The sequence below is a fragment of the Lagopus muta genome, chromosome 5 (assembly GCF_023343835.1).
Source record: "Lagopus muta isolate bLagMut1 chromosome 5, bLagMut1 primary, whole genome shotgun sequence".
NCBI classification, from domain to species: Eukaryota; Metazoa; Chordata; class Aves; order Galliformes; family Phasianidae; genus Lagopus; species Lagopus muta.
Window position 1 is genome coordinate 54,882,137 of NC_064437.1, and position 20,755 is coordinate 54,902,891.

General features: G+C 43.9%; 1 protein-coding gene across 1 annotated transcript in view; it reads left to right on the top strand.

The window, feature by feature from the left end:
• The first annotated feature begins 15,293 nt into the window (after window positions 1-15,293).
• Window positions 15,294-20,755, top strand: part of SORCS3 (sortilin related VPS10 domain containing receptor 3) — a 271,002-nt gene continuing 265,540 nt past the window's right edge. Inside the window, exon 1 of the mRNA XM_048945765.1 lies at window positions 15,294-16,083. Coding sequence (XP_048801722.1) covers window positions 15,487-16,083 — 597 coding nt within the window. The 5' untranslated portion in view covers window positions 15,294-15,486. The remainder of the gene's footprint in view (window positions 16,084-20,755) is intronic.

A 20,755-nucleotide genomic window follows, 5' to 3' on the forward strand; every position in this document is an offset into this window, starting at 1 on the left:
GACAAACAGGCAGATTGATCCCAAGCTTAATTCACTTCTGCTCTTGTGGAATGAGTAGGTGGTCAACGGGATCTTAATCTCTTGTGGAATTGCTGGGCTATTTAAAGCATAACTCTGTGCTCATTTCTCTGAGATTTACTGGTCTTATCTCAGAACAATTATTTATAAGTAAACAACAAACCTGAGTGGAGGTAGGGATACAATCTGCCTTCAAACATGCTAGACTTCAGGTCAGAATTGTGTTATGTAGAAGCTAGGTTTACACTGCATGCAAATAAAATATTGTCAGCATTGTCCCCTGACACACCAGTAACTTTTCTAAAATTCAGAGACAATTTCACTTCCATCCCTGTCTTTTTTTCTTACCAATACTCATATTTTTACAAGATAATCACAGAACTGATCTTATTTTCATGTACATCACTTTCCTAAGCTTTACTCATGGTGTCATAATATAAATGTAATTAACAACCATATTAAAGAAGCTTTACAGTGGATCAGAGAAGCTTTAGAATACAGGAGAACCAGATAAAATTTTCCAAATATGCATTAAGCAGAGGATTTTCTGAGCCAGGTGCCCAAGGAGTGTTAAAACATATTCGGGCAGGGAAAGTTTTCCTTTCACACAAAGAAGGAGTCAAGAATTCTTCCATAGTCCAGTCAGGTTGAAAACAAGATTCTGTGTGTCATTTTTTCTCTATAACACAAACCAGGTCATTCATCTCCTGATTTATCAATTAAAGAGTTGCTTTAGAGCACACAATTCTCATTAGACCTGGAAACTCAATGCCTTGATCTATCATAAATGGTTTAAGATTAATATGGAAGTGGCTAGCTTTCTTTTAGTACTTTGCAATTTGATTTAGCCTAGATATTATTTCCCAGTGGAGAAGGGAGTTGTTTACCTTGGAAATATCATAAATGCCGGAATATTGAGAATCGATCAGTCATTGCCTTGATGCTTATACACAGGCATCACTGAGATGCAGGGATAATTACAAACAGCAGTGTTCAGGTAGAGAAGTGTTCTGATTAAATCTTGTCAACTAGTAAATGGTGAATCTGGATGTCGTAGTTACTATCAGCACATTATGAAGGAGATATGCCAGCTTTTGTCTTTGAAATGTTTTGTGTTGTTCAGAAAAATTAGAATGCATAAAATGATACCACCTTTGTCAACATAAAAACCATATCTTACTGCCTCAGTTGCATGTTGCCAATGTTAATTAAAAGCTCATCCTCTGATGCCTGGAGAGTTTCTTTGAAGTGATGCAACTTAGGACAGTCTTTGGCTACAAGCTTCTTTCATTCTCATTTGCTTATATTGACAACGGTATAAATATATAAGGGCAAAGATTAAATTTGTTCTCCTTTTAATTGGACCACTCATGCAAGGGCTTTGGGATTACATCTTAAATTGGCACCTTTTAAATCTCTGATACGGTCACAGACTCATTGAGCCATGTAGAGCACTCACTTTTCTTACAGCAAGAACTAGCTGGAAATCACTTTTCTCCTTTGTCAAAATGCATTTTTTAACTAACAGTCTGCCCCCACTAAAAACAATGCAGAACAAAGCAACAAGTGTAGTTTAGCTGAAAACATTCAGTTGTGTTTCCTTTTCTAATGATTAAAAAGACCAGAAATGGCTGAGAAAAAAAGTATATGACACCTGGGAATAAAATCTCTTGCTGTGTTTTAAAAGAAAATCTTGTGGAGTATAGGGACAAAGAAAGGAACACAAGATAAATTGTTGTATGGTATAAGACATAGCTTCTCTTTGTACCTTTTCTAATGTAAAATGGCAAAACAAATTAAAAATACTGTTTCCCCTCTTGATCATCCTCAGGCATCCTTGCATTATCTTTTTTCTACAAGAAGGAAAGCAGCCAGTCTAGAACAGCAGATACAGCTGCACTGCTGTAGCTGTAAGATAACTGCCCTTGTGATGGAATGGTTGCACTAAAAATCTGAAATGTAGAGGAGTGAACATTCTCCAGGGAAACGGACTGCTTCAGTTCTTGCTGGGTTTGTCAGGGATTTGCACACCTAGATCCAAGGTGGTCTGCATGTGTGAACATGTTGTTGTGGGGATTGCTTCAGTTTCCCTCTGTGAAGAAGGGATGTTAAGGGGCTGGAGGTAGGTCTCTGTGGTAGGGAAGTATGTGACAGAGAAAGTTTACATTACTACAGCATTGCATCAAAGCTGGTAAGTGCTATAAAGGCTGGATTGTTGCATTACTTCCTGGGCATTTGAGTCTCAAGACTTGGGCTGGAGCTTCTATATAGTTGTGGTCTTGAAACAAATACACTTTTATGTGCATTTGTGCCAGGAAAAAGTATTTCCAAGACTATGAGGTGGATTCTGTGAGTGTGCCTGGAGACACGATGAATCCACAGGGCTTTGGTGGAGGAAGTATGAATGCTTCTCTCTATTTGATAGAGATTTTTCTCTGCAGTTCTGAGCAAAGCATTGCTGATGTCAGGTTATGAAGCAGAGTAAGCTGTATGATTATTCCCACACAGGAAGACGTTTCTGACCAGGAGTCCATCACCCTCAGGACTTCTGTGGGGCAGATTTTCTGCTCAACTGCATTTTGTGCATTTAAGTGAGGGCTGAATGTTCAAAAAATACCTGCTTGTACAAGCCTGCTGCTGATGTAAATTATGATGAATATATGAAACTAAATAATGTTCTATCACTTTTCACAGACCTTCTACTTGGCTTTGTTGCTGCAACAAGTGATACTGATTTCTGTTAATACTTGGTTCTATGTTCACACCAGAGGGAAGATGACATAGAGAAAATACTATTCAGATTGCTGAGATACTTAGTTGCCTTGACTGTCACTGATTTAAGCAGTGGTAATCACATCTGTGAAAAAGATCATCAGCATCTTCCATGATGGGGACCCTTTTAATAATAAGCATACCGTAAAGATTCAGGCTTTAAATTGCATCTATTGGGAGATATTGGAAATAAACTGCTAATGATACTTCCTCTGAACACATCCTTGCAATTGGTTGTTATGCAAAATGATATTGTTAGCCCTGCAAGCATCTATGTCCTTTAGTCTCAGCAAGGATAGATCAGTGAACTAGGCAAGATGAAAAGAGTTGCAGAAACATGGAAAGCCAAATTTCATGTCTAAGGACTTCTCTTTGAGGCTGCAGACTTGGAAAAGAGACTATGTAAAACTTCCCTTGGAGATGAAGTGAATCCCTATCAGAAATAAGTTTTAGACCTCTCCCCCAGGACAGTGAGTGAAATGAATGAACAGTGCTTGAGTCATTCAGAAAACTTTACCATACCTGTGTTAGAAGGCAGAACAGTATCAACAATCGTGAGCTTTTTAGTTAACTTTGCTGTGGATACTTTCTCATTTGCCCAATTGAGCTGTTCTAGCATCCTTTATATATCCTTTACACCCTTTAAATCATTCAAAAAATCAATGTATGACCTGCATTTGCCTTCAAGAGTGATACCGTTTGCAAAATCCTCTGGGATCTGCTGGAACCAGGAGATAAGAATGTCACACTTGTATTTTGTTGGCTCCTCTGTGACAGGGTATATTCAGAGCAGTTGGGGTTGCTGACTCACACTTTCATTCTGGAGGTATTCATTCAGTAATGAATGAGGCAGAGGAGCAGCGCTGAGAAAACTGCGCTCTCTGATACCCTGCTGGGTCTGCTCAGAAGGTAATGGAGAATGTTTGTTCTCTCTAGGGGTGTAAAGAACAGATTTACATGCAGGGAAAAAAAAGAAGAAAAAAAAAACACCCTGAAAAAAAAACAAGGTCTTTTAGATAAAAAATGTGCATGTAGGAACAAGGAAGATGAAGAAATGAAAAATTAAATGAAGCCAGGCTTTTTTCCTCAAATGAAAACTGGGCTCACATTGCAAACAGAAAGAAGCCTGCAAGGTAATTCGCAAGCTTGGGAGCTTCTATATGGGTTTGACAGGAAAGAGAACAACAAGCTGCAGCATCCCAGCACTGCTTTGCAAGAGGACTGCTAATAAATCACACTCTACATCAATCATGAGCAGTAGAAATTAGGAGAAGAAGGAAGAAGTTAAAGATCAGAAATCGTCTTTACATCTAACTATGTCCTCTTTGACATACACTTTCTGCTGGGATTTCCTAATGCATACGAGTTTGTTCTTGCAGCTGTTATGGATTGATTTTGCCCTGATGCTCATATTTTGAGTGCTGTGGGGTCTCACAGTAAAAGTGCTGTAAAGAAATATAATGAAGAATCACATCCTCTGAAAGCCCTTCTGTAGAAGTTAGACCAAACTAGTTTTCTTGCCAAAATGTTCCTGACAATTCTGATGTGAAAGAAAACAAATGAGAACAACAGTTTACACATTCAGTGCCTAATCGATTCTTTATAGAAATAACCTGCTCTAATGCAACGATGTGCCTTTTTTTGGCCATAGTCTGGCAAATGAGCAAACAATCTAAGTGTCTGCTTACAGTTTCTTGACTACAAGGATGTTTGGTCAAAAGCTATATTTAACTGTACGGCAAATGGCCTCAAGGGCTTCCTAGTTCATGTATGTATGATGTGGGAACAAGTGACAAAAGAGGGAGATGACTATGCCCTTAGATTCTCCCCATAGTGAATTTGCCTTGGATGTATCTTGGATTCTTCAGTTATGCTTCAGTTATGCTTCATTTTTAATGAAGAATGTAAACTTGGGCTAAAGTAAAAGGTTCAAGTATAGCTGTGAAGGGCAGTGAGTAAAATAAGGGGAGAAAATCTATCGTAGAAAGGAAGCAAAAGGATCTATTGACATTATCTTCAAGAGATTTGCCTAGATGTGCATACAAACAGGAAAAATAAATAAATTAAAAAATCTAGAATGAAGGAAGCCCTGCTCCCTTTCCCCCATGAGAAGTCTGCACTCATGGAGATCCAGTTTGAGCAGAATGGGAGAGGCCAATGAGGAGAAAATCCCACGTGTTCCTTTGTCAGGTCTGGCTTGAGGAGGAAGCAGAGGACCAGCAGCAAAGTTAAAAGGCAGAAGACAGTTCAGCCACTGTCAGTATTAAGAGCGATGTTACATTATAGGTGTGTGCAGCCTCATCTGGGACTGCCAAATCTGATGAGCAGAGATTTCATCCTCCATTCTTCCAACATGCTATAGACTTTCTGTTGCTGGTGTGGAGGGGAGCACATATCGTAGAATCATAGGATAGGTTGGGTTGAAAAGAATCACAATGACCACTGAGTTTCCTAGAAGGGGAGATCTCTACTACAGAAGGTGTGAAAATCTGAATCCAAGGCCTAAAGGAACTCTGAACTGAGATGTTAAATCACTCAGGTTGCTGCAGGGAGAGATGTAACCTCAATGTGAATGGGGGTGTGTGAGCTCCCTCCTGTGTCTACTTGTGTGATAAAGGTGGATCTCAGTGAGAGACCTCAGCAGAGAAGACTCTTTAGTTGCCAGTTTAAGGTACTCCTGAGTCTTCTGTATTGACACTGCAGTGTAGGAGAAAGTCTAGTGAGAGGAGTAAGAAATACGCTGTTCTTCTGGTCTGGAGGAAGTTAACTGCAGCATAAAATGCTATTATTGAATTAATGAGAAATTCACTTGTCCAAAGTCCAATGTCAGGCTGAACCTGCTATTTATAAAATTTGCATAGCAGTTCACTAATACTAATCTGCTTGATTGAATCAAAAACTTCAATTTAAAAATTCATTAAAGAAAATTTTAAAGACTTAAATAAAAGCTACATCTGTGAAAGTCTTTGTGATTTTTGTCTCTTCCCTCTGATTTTCACAGAGACCACAAGCCTCCGTTTTTCAGATTTTCAGATGAGTGGTGCTTGAAGATCATGTTTTAACCCTATTTTGTCTCTGTTTTCTTAGATTTGTGATAAAGACTGGAATGAATAACATCCAGATAATTTCTTCTTCTATTTTACTTCCATTGTTTCCTTTGCCACACTATCAAGCTTCCAGGGAGAGGAAATGTTTAAAAGGTGAAATGTGAGGAAATGGAAAACATCTCCCCTTCTTGGTTTAAAAAAGAATAAAGCCTCTGAAATCTTTAGTTTCTTTGCATTAGAAATGAAGAAAGAGGAGAAGAACCTTTCATTTACCCAAAATAATGGAACTGAAGTGGCCAAGTAATGTGTGGCCAAATGAAGGGTTGGTGCCAGGAAGCTCCTCTATTTCTCACGGTACCTTGAGTGATATATGAACTGTTCCTTTCCAACAGACCTTGCTTTAAAGTCTCAGCTACTTCTTGCTTTGAAATGCAAAAGAGTCAGCAAACGGCTGTGAATGGAAAATGTGTTCCATCTTGGGATAAGGTGGGATCCAGATGCTCTCATCCTCTTTTCATCCAGTTCTGATTCATTATTGTTCTATTGCCAGCCAGGTAGCAGATCAGTGGTGCGGCTCAGAAGGTATCACCATCTGTCCAATAACTGGGCTGAGATAAATTCCTCAGATGTCAGTTTAATGTTTCTTTACTAAGAACACCCTTCTAAAAAGGAGCAACAGTTGAAGCACTTCAATATCATGAATATTGTGAAGAGTACAACTGTGAATGCTTTCTGAGGAACATGTAATTGTATAAAGGAGTAGGAGGGATGGGATGGCCAAAACACTCTTCAGAGCTTCAAAATAGTGAGGCAATTTCAGCTTCAATTTACGGATGGAGAATGGAAAGAGGTGTTAAATGACTTGTTGTAGGTTCTGGAGGGGAAATCAGTGCTGGTTTGACCACTGGAACTCTCACCTCTATCTATCTCTGTTTCGACTACAGTCAACTCCTCACAGATTAATAATCATAATAGTGCCTTTCAGCTTTTATCAGACCATCTCATCTGACCTGTGGATGTGAAGATGAAAGGCCCTGCTTGCTGTGGTTAGTTCCCCAGGCCATTTTCTTTACTTTACCTTTTCTGTCTGAATGCATTATTTTCCTGTCCTGGCTGCCTACTTTTGGCATATGTCTCCTGCTGTCTCGTAACACTGATACTGGCTTACATCTCACTCTGTGCAGAGGACTGCAGTCACTCTGAACAGCAGCTGCCTGTTTAGAGATGCTTACGAGTTTCCTTTAGTATTTCCTCTCCTCCCTTGGCAACTCCTCTCAGTATGATTTATGAATAGCAAGCATAGCTGAGGGTGATGTGAAGTATCAACACCTCTGAATTCCAGTGATAGGAGCCAGGGTAATTAATAATAACAAACCAAGAGTTTGTTTTGCAGGGAGGTCACGTAGCAGAGAAGTGCTATTCTGTATTCTTTGGGAATAGGGGAAGTCAGTCCTTGCCCTTCCCTGTGCTGTTAACTCTGCATGTCATTTTCCTTAGATAATTAAGTAATTCCTGCCTTTCAAGGAGAGAGCCTCCCTCCTTTTTCCCTGTTAGCTTGCAGATGTAGTACATGTATCTTGCGGCAAATCAATGCTAACTACATTACCATGCATTATTGCAGTAATGGAGTAGAGTAAGCCCAAGGAAAAATGTTCAACCCTCGCCAATTGCATTACAAGCATGAGGATCTTTTATGTAGCAGGCTTATTAATTGCACTTTCATTTGTGTCCCTGAATTTTAACCCTTTTGAGGTTGTCTTCAGCTGTAGCCTACAACTGAAATCACCAGGTGATTCAGATTCAGAAATGGAAGCATGATAAGAATGGTCTCTGGGAAGCTACACTGGAACCTGTGTGTCTGCAGCAAAGTTGAGGAATAGATTTAAACCACCAAGAAAAGAAGGCAGCTGTGAAGTTGCTTAGAGATCCACAAAGTAAATTTATCCCGTGTCTGGAGCAACAAAAGTTGTAGTCAGGTGCTCATTTGAGGGAAGGAAGGAAAGGCTTTTACCTCTCTGCCTGAGCATCCTTTGGCCTGCTGCACGGTTTTGGTTTGCACAGAACACAGGTCCTTCCTCCTCCCTGATTTGCCCAAGCAGCACTTTAGTTTTGTGAAGATCATCTTTAGAGTTTTCACTCACCCTCTGTCAAAGCAGTGAACTAGTGAGTTATCTGCAAGAAGCATAATTGAGACTTCAGAGTAGGGACTGTCTCACTGCTGCATTTGAAGGCCTTTTCCTGGACCATGGTAGGAACTCTTGGCAACACTAGAATTTAAATGATTAATTTAGCATTTGGCATTTTCTTCATGAAAGCGGATGCAGTAGTGATCCTCAGCATTTGCCTGCCTAGTACTGAGCATGCATCATACAGTGTGTGGGTTACAATCACACAGTGTGTAGGGCCAATACTATTTTTGGTAATTTCCTGTGATTGTGTGAAACTTCAGTGAGTCCTCATGGAGTGCAAATTATGGAGCCAAGACATTCTAGCAAACGCTGTAAAATCTGCCACTTGGTTTTGTCCTTCCTGGCTTGCAGGCACTGGAAGCATGCACTCACCTCGGGCTTGCCCTTTCAGTATATTTCAACCTCCTATTTCCATGATATTCAACCTGACTCCCTTTAGGAGTAAGTGTGGGATCTGGTGTCGCTAAATCAGTGCACTGGAGATCTGGGGGACTGCCAAGTCTTGGTAGGAAACATCTGCCTACTGCCAGCTGCTTGTTGCTGTAGATCTGTGTTGCTTTCCCCCTATATGAAGACTTTCTTTTCCTTTTGTTATTTATACACTCTTCCACTCATATTGATTAGTATAAAGTCTTTCCTCAGTGATGTAGTTCAACTTTCCTCTTTTTTGGGGTGGTTCTTAAGAGGGAGGGAAAAAATAGCCATAGGTAAAAATCTTAAAAGGTATTTTTTACTGTGGGAGAAAAAACAACACCAAGCTGTGGCAGGTTGAACATCTTCCTGTGAAGTCCCACCATCAAAGCTGAGGATCCTGCCAGACTTGTTTCTCTCTAGGTAGCAAAGAAAATTGTGCCTTTGTGCACGCGCACACACACACACACACAAAACTCTTTGGATTTAACTTGAGAAGAAGAAACAGAAACAACTCCTTTCCTTTCTAAGTCTATCTCAAGCTTTCTATGGGAGAGAAAGAGGGAAAGATTTGTCTAGAAGAGGAAATAAAATGGAAAAGTACCTGGGGTGAGAGCAAAGTCTTAGTTGCAGAGTTTCTGTGTCACTAGCAGACCAGCTCCATTCTTCTAGTATGAGCTCTACAGGGTGGGAAAAGGCAGCTGTGTCATTTTTCTCTCATTTCTTATTTCAGTCGTACATTTCTTATTTTGGTAGTACAGTGTTTTCTAAAACATCTTCTTGTGCAGTATCTGATTGGCTGGAGTATATCTTGTAAAGTTTCCATCTAGGTGGATTTACGGCTTCTTTCTATTTCTTCTCATAGTAGCCTGTGGGGACCTGAATGTGGCTGATGTCTGGTGTCCCTACTTGTTTGAGGCTACTAAACCCTGCCAAAAGACTGCTGGAATCCTTCCTTCATTGAACTTTTCCATCTGAGCAGTGTTGGTGCTTGCCACAGGTGCCATGGCATGGTGGAAATAATAGAGCGATCCTGTCATGAAACCTTTAAACTGAACTTTCTGCTTGTGCTTTATTAGATCAGGCCTGGTTTTCACAGATGTAAACGTCTCTTCTTGGCCTTCTTCCCTGAACAAGGTGAGGAAGTAAATCAGCTGGGATTGCAGAGGACTACCTGGTCTACTTGTCCTGGGAGCCAGCACTGTTCTGCATCCAAATGCTTAGAGACTACATGATCATCTCCAGTCAGTGATGCATTCCTTAGCTGAGGTTTGTGTTGTGTGAATTTTGTATCTTTATAAAGACTTGAAGGGCTGGTTATCCCTTAATGGGTGTTGGGGTTGTCACTTTTGTATTCTTTGGATCCTAACAGTTATCTTAATAACAAGACAGTCATTGTCTCTAAAAGAGAACTCCGCTCTAGCAACAGAACTTCGAGCACAATGCAGGGTGGGGAGGGAAATCTTGAGTCTAGAGTACAGTTTGTCTTTCATTGGCCAGTTTCACATCTTTCCCTCTCCCTCTAACCAACTCTTATTCTACTGTTTTAGCTGTGACTCACACGTTGCACTTTGCTTTGGTTTGAGTGTGGTTGATTCTGGTTTCTTCTTTCAAAGATTTATTTGTGCTTAACACCCTCTTCAAAGAGCCTCATGCACCTGCAGTCACAGCAGCCACAGTTCCTCTCTTCCAGAAGAGAAGACCTGAACCTTTCCAGGTCCCACTATTCCATAGAGAAAGAGCAGAACAGAGGGAAGGTTTCAAGTTCACTAACATCGTTTTTGCATAGCAAAGCAGCACTTGTAATGTGCTTCTTGGAGGCAAAACCACCTCTAAACAATCATGGGCGCAAAGTTTCATTAACAACCAGAAATGAGAATATGACAAGAGGTGCACAAAGCTGCTAATACAAGGACTGCTCTTCTGCATGGAACCTGTAAATGAGAGGCACACCTTGGGAGAGGGAGATTAGAGTCATTTATGCCTTCTGAATCAATGACCAGGTCAATATTAGTTACATTCCATGTTTTTAATCAGATTTTCTCCAAGGGATATCACAGCGTGTTCATGGATATTATAACATTCTAAGCTATGATTATGCCTCTCTTCTTTATACATGGCACAGTTGGACCCAGCTTTTCAGAGGGGCTCTTTGAATTCAGGAGACAAAGAGAGAATGCAAGTTTGAATGTCCTGACCTAATACCTTCTAAGTAATACTGAGGAGCATGCTTTCAAAACCTTGGCAAATGCTTCTGAAAATGTAGGATCTTACTGTGGTCTGGGGTAATTTGAAATCTGAGAGACAGGATCTTGTATTTCTGAGTGGGGTTTCCAAGACAGGAATGTATGTGATCTGCACTATGCAGTGCATTCAGCACAGTGAAGGTATGGGTGCACAACTGATCTTTACGTATACTGCAAATCTGTGCACTTTTCTCGATCAGATTTTTGACGTTTTATGATGATGAAAATTATCAGCAGAATGGGATTTTCTTGTCTTGGCTTTAGGACCAAAACCAGAACCCAACATTTAGAAGGAACATGACCCAAAATCTGCAGAACCTTCCTGGAGTCCAGAACAACTCTGCCTTTCTCTGGGGGCTGCTGAGTACTTCATCTGTGCTCTGCAGGTTGAGCAGCTTTTGAGCTATGCTGGCAGTGGGTGAGGACAGTGGAATGAGCACTTCTTTCACACATATATGTGGTGTCCTAAAGACTCCCTGCTTTAGTCCTGCTGTACTTTGGAAGTAAACTGTCTGCTGCATACCCTGATGGGCTGAAAAATCTACCCCTTAGTGAGGGTAGTTGTGTAATAGCAGAACAGACTGCCCAGAGAGGTTGTGGGTGCCCCATCTCTGGAGGTATCCAAGACCAGGTTTGAGGGGGCCGTGATCTATGGCAGGGGATTGGAGCTTGATGAATTTTGAGGTCCCCTCCAACCTAAGCCATTCTATGAAATGGTGGAGGCACTGAGTGCAGGTGATCTTCAGTCTGAGAATATAGGGATGCTTCAGCTTTTAATGATTTTTGCTTAGTTGGATTCAGGCCTTTCCTTAATAGACAAGAAAGCATTATTACAGAGCTGCCTTGTTTTCTAGTACCCAGATTCACACATAATAAATGGGTTAAAGTTAACTGAAGCAAGAATTGATTTTTCTCTTAGTACGTGTGAGATTTCCTTCCTTGGGAGAGCTTGAGTAGTGTGGGAGACATTTAGGGGAATGAAGAGAGTGCAGCGTAGCTGAGACATTACTTTTTGTTTGCATCCCTCAATTTTCCTCTCATGATCTTTTCTCCCCACTCCTTTCTTTCTGGTTCCAGTAGGAAAGGCTGCAGCTCCCATTCAGCACTTTTGTGGGGCGATGGTGACAGGGTGCATGCAGTTCTGCAGGAGGAGAGGGGCATGGAACAGAGATGGGCAGTGCTGGGTGAACCAGAGGGGATTGGAGTGCGGGGGAGTAGGTCTATAGCCAGCAGTGCAGGTATTGATGCTGAGGTTATTGGATATGTGTTGATGGAATTAAATCTTTGGTTTTGTTATTTTTTTCCTCAAATGAAAGTTCCAAAATAGGGGGGGGGGGGGGGAACCCCAAAACATCAATGAAAACCCCAAATGATCAATGCTGCTTTTAGAAAGGTTTGGCATGAAATAATAGCCAGGCTCTATTTGCTTTTTACTTTAGATAGTATCATTAAACTTCTTCCATCCAAATTATCCCCTCTGAACAAACATAACTTTCCCAATTGTTTCTCTCTCCTTAATTGAACCCAACTCCCAGTTGGTTTTAGGCATTTCTGCTACTTTACATTTGTGCCACAATTTGCCTTCCAGAACATTTAATTTCTTGCTTACTTGGAAATCTAATGTGTTTCCGGATGTTATGGCATATGGTTCCCTCACATCAATTAAAAACCAACATGGTCTAACCGAATATAACACCGACCCCTGCTTCTTTGAATGGATGTTTGCAGCTGGGTAGGGATTAAAGCAGATTGTAATGGATTAGAGCAGGGATTAAAACAGCCTGTAATGGATACTGTGTTGGAGAAATCCATTTCTGTTCTTGGAGATAGACTGTGCAAATTGAGGGTTGTCAGATGGCCTCCTCCCTGACACCCTGCCATAAAAGAGGCCATGTTTGGAAACAAAACTGATATTCTGGCACAAGTGGGAAAATCCCCTTTTCTGTGTGCTGGTGATGGGCACGCAGTTCGCAGATCGTGCAGGAGATGGGGGTGTTGCTCACATTACCTTTGTCTTCCAGAGTAGGGAAAGGATTAGAGAGCAGTGCTGCTTCTTGCCTTGGCACAGAGGCCTCCTCCAAGGACCAAAGGTTCCGGAGGAGCACGTTTTGATAGACAGTCCTACATCATCAGTGGGATTTGAGCCGTGCCTCACTATCAAACAGTGATAAACAGGCTCAGATCATCTTTTCAGCATCTTTTTTAGAAACACCTGCCCAGGTATCTGCCTCAGAAATGAGAGCCTGGGGTAATCTTGCTGACAGGACAGATGGCAATGATATTAGCTGCAAGCAGCTGCTCTGCAGTCTGCAGGGTAGCAGACAGCTGCTATCGGGCCGGCAGAAGCACTGCCCTAAAGTGAGTGTTGGTAAGCACATCACCCAGAATGTTCATGGCATTCTGCTCTATGCTGCACTGCTGGACTCTTATGGTGACAGAGTGATGTGGTGGACACAAAGTAATGACTTGCATTGGTAAGATTTGGCAAAGGAGATATGTCCACTAGTCCTGTTTTGGCATCGGTAGCTTTGGATTATGGAGATGCTGCTGCACAAATAAGTGGCTGACCCAGGTAGGAACAAAAACTGCATCTTAAACAGTGTCCAGCAAAGCTGAGAATATATACATCGCTGAGTGGGCTGCACAGTAGCTAAGCAGTGCTCTTACTATCCCCATGGCAGCTCTGTGGTGGCAATGGTTCTGGATCACCATCCACAGATGTTCAGGAACAATGCTGAGCTGCTGCTGGGCCCAGAGGGACTGGAGAAACTTTAACCATAACTTGGGGACAATGGCTGTGTGTCGCAGCAGCAGCCTCACTGTAGGAGGACGGCATTTGCTGGGCAGCTCATCCCTTTGCAGGGGACAGCAACAGCAAGATCCAGGGGTGGGATGCAGGGGGTGGATGCTATGTGCTCAGTGGGGGACACGGTTCTTGCAGTATTCAACCTGGTAACAGAACTGTCATTCTTTCCCCTCCCTGTACTATGTCATTCCTTTCCCTATAGTTGCAGAGCGCAGTCTTGGGGGCCACGCAGCACAGCTCCAGCCCCTGGTGTGCAAATTGTGTGGGTGCTTGTGGATGGGCTTAGGCCCACGTCACTGCTCCCACACAAACAAAATGCCATCTCCTAAACATTTTGGCAGCACAATTTGAAAAGCCCATTCCAAGCCAGAAATAACATCCATTGAGTTGGGAGTGGGTGATTTGCTTCAAAACCCCTCCCTCCCACTTTCCCCTCTCCGCATTAGGATTTGCAGCTCTTCCAACCACCCAGCACTCTGGGCCTTCTTCACTCACTCCTCTCCCAGCCCAGCCCAAGGCGTGCAGCTAACGCTGGGCACCGGCCTCCAGTAATAAGGACCCCTCCCCCCCCCAGCTCCGCTCTCCCCAGAGCTACGGCAGCAGTCACCCATCCATGATCTGTCCCTTCACTCCCTGGCAGGCTGGGAGACTCGTGTTAGGAGGGGGAAAACTGTTGAGAGGTGGGGATGGCTGATGCAGTGAGTGGGAGGCTGAACAGATCGTGAGTTATTGACACTTTTCAAAAGGAGAAGGCAAGGAGTGGTAGGAGGTCGACCGTGGGTTTGATCTGAAGGCAAAGTGCTGCCACGCTGCTGCAGTGAACCGCTCCGCAGGGACGAGGCGCGGACACGCGTGGCTCTGACGAGGTGACCCCCGGAGGCGGGGAACGCACGGCAGCCGTGGGAGGAGGCAGCCTGCCCCAGCGCACCGTGCGATTAGTCACACCTCGTCCGGGGGCTGAGGCTGTGGAGGCTCCTCGGGCTCCGCCAGCACAACGCACGAGTCCTGCTGGGAGAAATGCTGCGCCGGGAGCGGCAGCGCTGCACTACCGTGAGCTGAGGAGATCCATCATCCTCCCTCCTTTTCCCGACACAGTCCCGAGACGACGCTCCAGTGAGCTGCCTGCAGACCCGGCCCTTTCTTGGTGACCCCAAATACGTGCCGCCGCTCTCCCTGCCCCGCCGGTGCCCACGCACACGGCCGGGGAGCGCCGCTCGGGACGGCCGCATCCACGCTGTCGGAGCCGGCGGTGGAGCGGGGCTGCTGCGGGGCTGAGCGCGCTGCTCCACGGCGAGAGTCAGCCAGGAGTTACTCATCCCAGCCTCCGCCCACGTACAGAGATAAACACAGGGTGAGGAATGCCTACAATGCTGTAAATACACGCGCGTGTAAACAGACGTTCGGAGAAAAACAGTAAAGGACGGCTGCTTTGTCTCGGCAGCAGCACACGCACCGAATCAGGAGGACAGGGCTGGGTGATGCTCCCGCCCCCGGCCCCGCTCCCGGCCCCCGGCGGCGCGGCTGTGACTCGGCGCTGGATTTCAGCGGCGCTTGGCAGGGCTCGGGGCTCCTCCCCCCGTGTGGTGTTACCCTCTCACTTGATCAAATCCTTGAACGTGAACAGTTTCACTGAAAAGCACTTTTGAAAAAAAAAAAAAAAAAAATTCTACCAACAGTACGGAACAGCATCCAACTACCGGGGAGAGAGGGATTTGTTTCTTTTTCCCTTCTTTTTCTTTTCTTTTTTTTTTTTTTTTCTTTTTTCTTTTTTTTTTTTTTTCTTTCCTCTCCCCCACCTCTGGTCACCGTCTCAGAGGCTGAGAAAGGGGGAAGAGAAAGAAGGAGAGCGAAAGAAAGAAGGACCTTCTGCAAATAATTATTATTATAATTAAAAGCCGGCCCCTTTCTCCTTAGGAAAAAAAAAAAAAAAAAAAAGCCCTAAACGCAGCGGCTCGCCCCCCTTCCTCTCGGAGCCCCCCGACTCGCTCCGCAAAGGCATGGAGAAGGGGACTAACTGCTTTCCGACCTGCCACACCGTTTTCCTCGCCTGGACATGGCTCTTACTTCTCTCCTGGTGTTGCACCGGCGCCGAAATAACTTGCAGATCCTGCTCGTCTCCATCGCCCTCCTGGCCGTCCTCCTCGTCTCGCCTTAGGCAGGAACAGCGACAGCCACCGCCGCCAGCGCCGCGGGGATTACGGAGCTGGCCGGGCGGCCGAGCGCGGGGTTCCACCGGGGCGGTGGTGACTGCGGAACCGCTGCCGGTTGGGGAACCGGGGGGCCGCGCGGGGCCGCGGGGTGCGGAGTTCCTTTCAGCTGGGGCGGGCGGCGGAGCGGCCGGGAGCCGGGGTTCGGCAGCCCCACGAAGCAGGAGGAGCAGCGAAGGGCGCCCGGCGGAGGGCGGCGGTCGCGGAGTGCCCGCGACCGAGGGGCAGCGCAGCACCAGGGCTCAGCCCCGCGGTCCGCCGGAGGAGGGGAGAGCGGCGCGGCTGCGGGGGGCTGAGGAGCTCCGGCTGGGCAGCACCACCTTCGCGCTCACCGGGGATGCTGCGCACAACCAAGCTATGGTGCACTGGTCCGGGCACAACAGCAGCGTGAGTACCGCCACATCGCTTCGGGTGGGACCGGAGGGGAGGGATGGGGCTGCGCTCGCCCCTTCGGGTGCGGCAGAAGAGGGAGCTAAACGGGTGTCTTGCTTTTAGGGAAAATGGGAATCGGACGCGTAGCGATTGCCCCATGCAAAAGAGAAAAGTTTTGCTGGGGATAAAAAGCAAGAGGCACCCCCACCCCGCACCCTGCGCAGCTGTGCTCTGCGGGGTTACGACAGCCCGAGCGCCCCCAGGTGCCAGAGCCCGCTCCTTTCCTTGCTCAGGAAGACCCCCGGCTCTGCCCCCGTCCCGTGTGCCGCACAGCCGGGTCCTCACACTCTGCCTCTTCCTATGTGATGTACACCTTGGCACGCTTTGCTGCCTCTGTGCCGGGTGGTGAGTGATGGGCAGTGGTGATGGAGAAGCTCTCCCGTTCACAGCTCTGCGTGCTGGCGACAAGACGGATCCCATTAATTCATTAAGGGGTGGAAAGCTCCTCAGCATGCTGAGGGATTCCTAGAGGAGACAGGTAGTGTGAGCACAGGGGAAAGTTTGTGAAAAATCCCTGGCATCTCATGCTTTTTCCCTGAAGTCAGTAATAGGAAGAAGCTGCCACATCCCTGAAAGTTTGTGGGGCTGCTGGGGGGGGCATCCCCAAACCCGCAGTGCCATGGTAATGCAGGGCCCTCCCTCACACCCTATGCTGTAACACCCGGCAGGTGGATGGGGACAGAACTTACATTTTCTTTTAAGCTGATACCACAAATGCTATTTCCACTCCGCTGCAAAGTCTGTGAGCAGGCACAGTCTTAAGGGCTCCTGGAAACCTTTATGCCTGGTGACAATATTCCCATTATTCTGATTACTGTAGCTCCTTGCTGCCTTGAAAATGCCTCTTTTATTGTTTTGCCACTATTGGAAATGTGCATAAAGCAATTAGAGGCACAGAACAGATCAGCTGGATTTTCAGATATATCCCTCATGAGATTGATTAGTCATTAAAAAGCAAATGATCTGTCTATCTGCCTATCTATCTCTGCATCAGCCACAGCTTAATAATGTGCCATTCAACCACCTCCTTACATTTTTTGACTGGAAGTTTTTCTCTATTTATTATTTCTGAGGCAATAATGCTGACAGCAATGTAGATGTTACTTTGATTTAACCAATTTTTAAAGGCAGTTGTGTTTGCCAGACATGAATTCCACTCTCATTAAAGATGAAAGCAAACATCCAAGAGAAAACAGCCTCATGGTATATTTTAGCACTACACTTGTCTCTGGGATTATTTATTTTTAATACAATGTGGCATGTAATAAAGAAAACAACCTACATGTCCTCTCTTTTGTTTCATTTCAGTGCTGAATCAAAGGTGTTGAGCAAAAGAAGCTCCCTCATCCCCTCCCAGCCTGGATTCTGATAGTTGAGAGTATTTCTGATTAAAGTAATAGAGAAAACTCATTCTATAGGCATTTGTGGGGGAAAAAAAAAAAAAAGTTATTTTTTCGAAGATACAAGAAAATGATTTCACAAAATCCCCACACCTTCCTCTGCTTCTTTCACAGAAATATGCCATTTTAATTACTAGCTTCATTTATTCTTTAACTCCAGATGACAGAGAAGGCATAAGTGATAAAGGCAAACTTTTTGATTGTTCACGACTTTCCATTAAGATTTTGCACCTCAAGGTACCACGCACTGAAAGCTTCTGACTCAAAAGCATAAGGAAATGACTGGTGTTTGCTGCCAGTGTGGTGTCTGTGGGAAGGAAAAAGATGCACGTTAAGAAATAATAGTGTTGCTTCTCGTGATTTTTTCTGGAGTGGAGTTTGGCACTGGGAGACTTTTCACTCCTGTCTTTTGGAGAGCACACACTTTATTCAATGATTAATTGGATTTTATTTTTTTTAAGCAGTGTATTATATGACTCCAGAGGGAGTTAAATGCTTGAAGCTGAGCCCTTTCATTTATTATCAGAGAAGGCTGATGCTGGTGCCTGACTCTCTGCTGCAGCCCAGTTTTTTCCTAGTTTAACTGTTGGGTTGGCTGTGGCGTGGGGAGGTCAATCACTTTGCCCAAGGTCACGCAAGGAGCTAGTGTGACCTCTGTTCTAGCCACTTCTCTTCCCTATCTCTCACTCTAAGATATGCTAAGAAAGCATATGCTTTCTTAGTTCACAGCAGACATAAAGTAGCTTGAAGCTGGCTTGAGAATGGCCAGAAGATTAATTCATGTCTCGTGACTGTCCTCGATGATCTAGTAGAGCACGTAGGACATCTGCTTGTTACTGCTTTTAGGCTACTGAAACAGAAAAGATGCAAATGGATTGCTTTTACCAGTTTCCTGTTACTTGAAGAGACTTCATAACTGAGGCTTTTTGGTTTATGATTTATTAAAAACATGATCAATCACATTTCATGCCACAAAGCAGTACATTTCAAATCAAGCAGTGGCAGTGGGGGTTTCCTAAGACTGGATGGATTTGGAAAAAAGAGGGAATGATCGTTATAAAAAAGTATTTGCTTTTTTTCTTTTTACTGGGATGTATAGATGTACAGACACTATAGAAGGAGATATTTGTAGCTGCTGTATGTTCTGTTACCCATAATATTTAGAACCTCCTGCAAGTATTTTACTGTTACATTAAGAGCAACTCCCCCTCTTTTTCCTCTCTGTCTCCTCTTGCTCAAATCTTAATTTAACATATTAAACATATTAAAAAAATAATCCCTTCCAGGTAACCAACTTTTGTTTTCTCCCTTTGCAGATAGGGAGGTCAGGATTAGAATAGAGGCAGAAAACTGGTGAGATTGGGGAATTTGGGCTCTCTGCTTTGTCCTGCCCACAAGCTTTCTTTGTGACCTTAGAAAAGACAATTAACCCAGCTGAATCTCCTCTTCCATGTTAAATGAGAATAGTACTGCTTACCTCCACAAAGTGGTGTTGTGGAGCAGAATTTTGTTTTGTACAATACCTGAAGATCTTCAGGTGGTAATTACTAGCAAAATGCAAAAATAATGTTCAGCATAGAAATGAGGTTTGTGTTCTCTGACTGTTATCTCAGGAGCTGCACTTGGCTTAATTCACTGGGTTTGATATAAGAAAAAGGTGACTTACACTTAAGAATCCATCTGTCCTATAGAAGCGTTTATTGAGAGAGGTTGCTGAAGCTCTTGAGGGACCTGCTGTAGATCAGATAAAATGTTTTCTTGTTATGGCCTTTCTGAAAAAAAGGAGAATTTTTAGTGCAAGCTAGCATTATTCTCAGATGATCTGCAAGCCATTCTGTTTAAAAACCTTTCCACTCTGCACACAAAGTACCAATGTGCCACTCAGTGAGCAGTTGTATCCTCTTCACTTTTTTCCCCTCTCCCTAAGTGGTTGTGTTATTGCATGAAATTTTTCCTCGTTCTGCTCACCAGATGCTCTCTCCAACCTTCCTGTGAAGATAATCTGATTTCTCAGATTATCTTTTTTTCCTTTTTCCCTCACGTATACCTAAGATAAGGACCCACAAAAATAAGCAGCATCGCTTTTTTAATGTTGTTAGAGCTCTAAATCTTGTTTCTTGACAATATTTTTTTTTAAAGTGATTTCAATGAGAAGCAATAGATAAAACACTCAGATTGCCCTGTTGATGTGATCCTTAGTGAAATGGTGCACCAGGACACCAGTTGTCATTAGGTTTCAGAGTTATCACTCTGATGAATGTAACTGTTTGTAGGAAGTATTTAATTCTGTCTATGCTTTTTTGATGGAAGCCCTGCAAGTTCAGTGTTTTGATCTGTTCTATGTAAGAAGCAAAGATACACATTTTTAGTTTTCTTTTAACCTCTAGAAGATGTTTTCAGTCCATTTTCCAATGAGTGGCCTCAGTTTACGACCACAGTGTGCTTCACCCATCTCAGTATGCATTTCCTTTCTTTCTAGTAACAACTTCAGGCCAAAATTCAGACTAAAAGATGAGAATATGTGCTAGAATGCCACAAAAAGAGAGGACATTTGCCTAAGGCATGTGCAGCAGTTGTACTGATGCTTGTAGTATGATCCAGGCTCTGGAAGTTGGGGAAGATAGGATTAGAGCTGGCAAATGGCTGTACAGGGTCTTGTTTTATCATGCCAGCCTACTGCTGTCATTTCTACAATTAGTACAATTATGAGATTCACTCCAAGACTGGGAATATGAGAAGTCTTAGGCAGAGGAGTTTGGTGAAGAGGTGGCTAATAATACTATAGTAGCCAACTGGTACCTATAGTAGAATTAGAAATATGAAGCTTATCTTATTGATAGGAGAGCATATAATGTGTGACAACAGACACAGAATATGTCCAAGTGGACACTGAGAAAGAGTTCAGTCTCAAAGAAAGTGGTGCTGCAAGCCACATGGCTTTTAAGACTCAGATAGACATGATCTAATGGTGATAGACCTGTCCTGAACAGGGTTCTGTGTTTCTTTTTCTCCTGCCACCAGAGATCCTTTTGCTTTACCTTATGCTAGTTCTGAGGGCTGGCAGTGTAAGGCAAATTGTCCAAGTGAAGCCTGTCTTTTCTGGGAATGATTCTTCTGAATGCTGTTGGCAGTGTTCTGGTGTGATCTGCTAATGTACTGGTGGTTTGATGCTGAGACATTACTCACTCCCATGGTGAATTACAAGCTGGGGAGGTTGATGGGCTTGC